We start from the raw sequence: 2241 nt of genomic DNA, 5'->3' as shown, positions 1-2241 counted from the left end.
TGTGTGTTGTTCTCTTCCCCTTGTATGTGGGAGAGACACATTTATTTGACATATTTTCTTTAAGTTACAGTTATCTCACCTAAATGTTTCCTCACTCTAACTTTTTGTTTTTACAATTTATATAATTATATGTTAATCAATATAATTATATTGTTAGGAAGATTTTAAAAATGCTTTAAACTAGTTAAACTAGTAGGCATCTGTTAAATATTGTACGCATTTCACTTAGCCATAAGTGATAATAACGTACAGTACCATTAGTGAATTCTGCTGGTAAGTGACCCATTCTGAGCTGCTGCCAGCCATCTCCTCCTTTAGGAACCTCAATGTTACAGGCCAACTCCAGGATAGAAACACCCAAACTAAGAGTGTAGAAAATAAAGACATCTCTTTATACAAATCACAATATAACTGATTCGGTTCTTACTTTTGGCATTTAAATATAACAAAGTATAATATTTACTAACCTAAAAATGTCTGCGGCAGTCCCATACTCCCCTCTCAATAGTTCAGGGGCCATATATCTGGGGTCTCCTTCCTGTAAATCAACCTCCTCTGTCTTCATTTCTCTCTTTCCCTCCATCACTTGTTTTCGGACATCTGTAGGAAGCTTGATCAACAAGCCAAAATCTCCAAGTTTGAGCCGTCCAGACTTTGTAATGAAAATATTCGCTGGTTTGATGTCCAGGTGGGCAAACCCATGAGCGTGCAAGTGGTCAAGTGCTGAAAGCATGTCACACAAGTACATCCAGGCACTTGTCTCACCTAGCACAACACACAAACTTTGAATCAGTAACATATATCTGCCTAGATCAATTTTTTCTTGTGTATTGTGCTGTTTACCAGTGTGAAATGGCGTTTCCTCAGCGTATAGCAGTAGGCTGGTACAGCAGAGTTCAGTCTGGATGTAGAGGTGACCGGCCTCCTCCCAAGCCGCAATGAAGCCCAGCACGTAAGGGTGTGGGTGCAGTCCCTCGTGATTCCAAGCCTCAGCAATGCTTCTTGCTCGTTCAACCTCACCACGGAAACGTTGCACTGAACGTTTGACAGCATACTGACAGCCATCCAAAAGACTCACCACCTGACAGACATGAAGGTCACAGTACCATTAGTGTATTCGTTGATAAATACATTTTGATATTACTTAATGTTGAAAAATCACTATTATCTGAAAATTCATCTATTTCATGTGTATCAGTTTCAGTGTACATCTGGAGTTCACATTTACTTAAATGGATCATGTCTAGTTAGCATTTTGAAAAATAAATACACTTACTTCCAATTTTGTGAAAAAATGCCCAGACATTTTGCCTGGACATTTGGCAGAAAAAGACGGTGGCTGATATGAATTCTCGCTGAAAATATAAAGGATGGTAGCTATTTCATATACAGCCTCAGATGGCATCTAGCATGTCTCACCTTGAAAACTTCACCAAAGGAACCTCGTCCAATCAGGCCCAGGTTGGTAAAGCACTGGTCGAAAAAGGTCTGGGGTCGGGATGGGTTGTACACAGAGTGAGGAGGGGGTGACTCTATAAGGGAGCGTGACAGGGGCGTCCACGGAGTGGGGCGGTGGTGGAACACTCGACTGAGTGGCGGGCATCCTTTAGATGGAGGCCGTGGTGGTAAAGAATGAGATAGTGGTCGCGGAGGAGACAGGGAGGAAGATGATGAGGAAGAGAAGGGACGTCTCCGTTTCTTTAGTGAAAAGGACTGCTGGGCATGAGAGAAATGGGTGGGTAAAGGGAGAGGGGTGCTGACTACTGAGGTCTGATGGGGAGCCGACATAGGAAATACACAGTCAGTTCTTCTAACGTTATTGCAGGCTCAACTAATTTTCAGAAGACATTTCAATTTAAGAAACTGTGAATGCTGGCTCGCTGATGCTCCACATCAATATGCACTAACCTATAACAAAACAAGATGGTGTGTTAATCATTATGGTATAAAATATATGAATAAAGAAGACACATTCAAAACAAAGTATACTTCCAGCATTGATAACAAAGTTAACTATATCATTAAAGTACCCTTATAAATATTGTGAAAGTAAAATGGTACTTTGATGATATCAGATGGTACTGTGATACTGAATAATGACCATTACCAAAACATGGCAATAGCATGGTATTTTTGTGAGCAAAAAATGATTTGAAAATGATTTGTCTTGATGCTAACCATAATGGATACAAAGTACATCGGAACATATAATGTGCTATATAAATGTCCAACACATTATTT

The 2241-nt window shown here is 40.1% G+C and overlaps 1 protein-coding gene across 1 annotated transcript in view; it reads right to left on the bottom strand.

Moving 5' to 3' along the window:
* Positions 1-250: 250 nt before the first annotated feature.
* Positions 251-2241, bottom strand: part of pkmyt1 (protein kinase, membrane associated tyrosine/threonine 1) — a gene marked incomplete at its 3' end in the record, with an annotated part of 2514 nt that continues 523 nt past the window's right edge. Inside the window, exons 2-5 of the mRNA XM_016265301.1 lie at positions 1420-1908; positions 844-1081; positions 468-765; positions 251-362 (exon numbers count right to left, since the gene is read on the bottom strand). Coding sequence (XP_016120787.1) covers positions 251-362; positions 468-765; positions 844-1081; positions 1420-1788 — 1017 coding nt within the window. The remainder of the gene's footprint in view (positions 363-467; positions 766-843; positions 1082-1419; positions 1909-2241) is intronic.

This window comes from Sinocyclocheilus grahami, unplaced genomic scaffold (genome assembly GCF_001515645.1).
Source record: "Sinocyclocheilus grahami isolate Dianchi unplaced genomic scaffold, SAMN03320097.WGS_v1.1 scaffold17613.1, whole genome shotgun sequence".
NCBI classification, from domain to species: domain Eukaryota; kingdom Metazoa; phylum Chordata; class Actinopteri; order Cypriniformes; family Cyprinidae; genus Sinocyclocheilus; species Sinocyclocheilus grahami.
The sequence above is the reverse complement of the archived record's forward strand: the minus strand, read 5'-3'. Positions and strand labels throughout refer to the sequence as shown.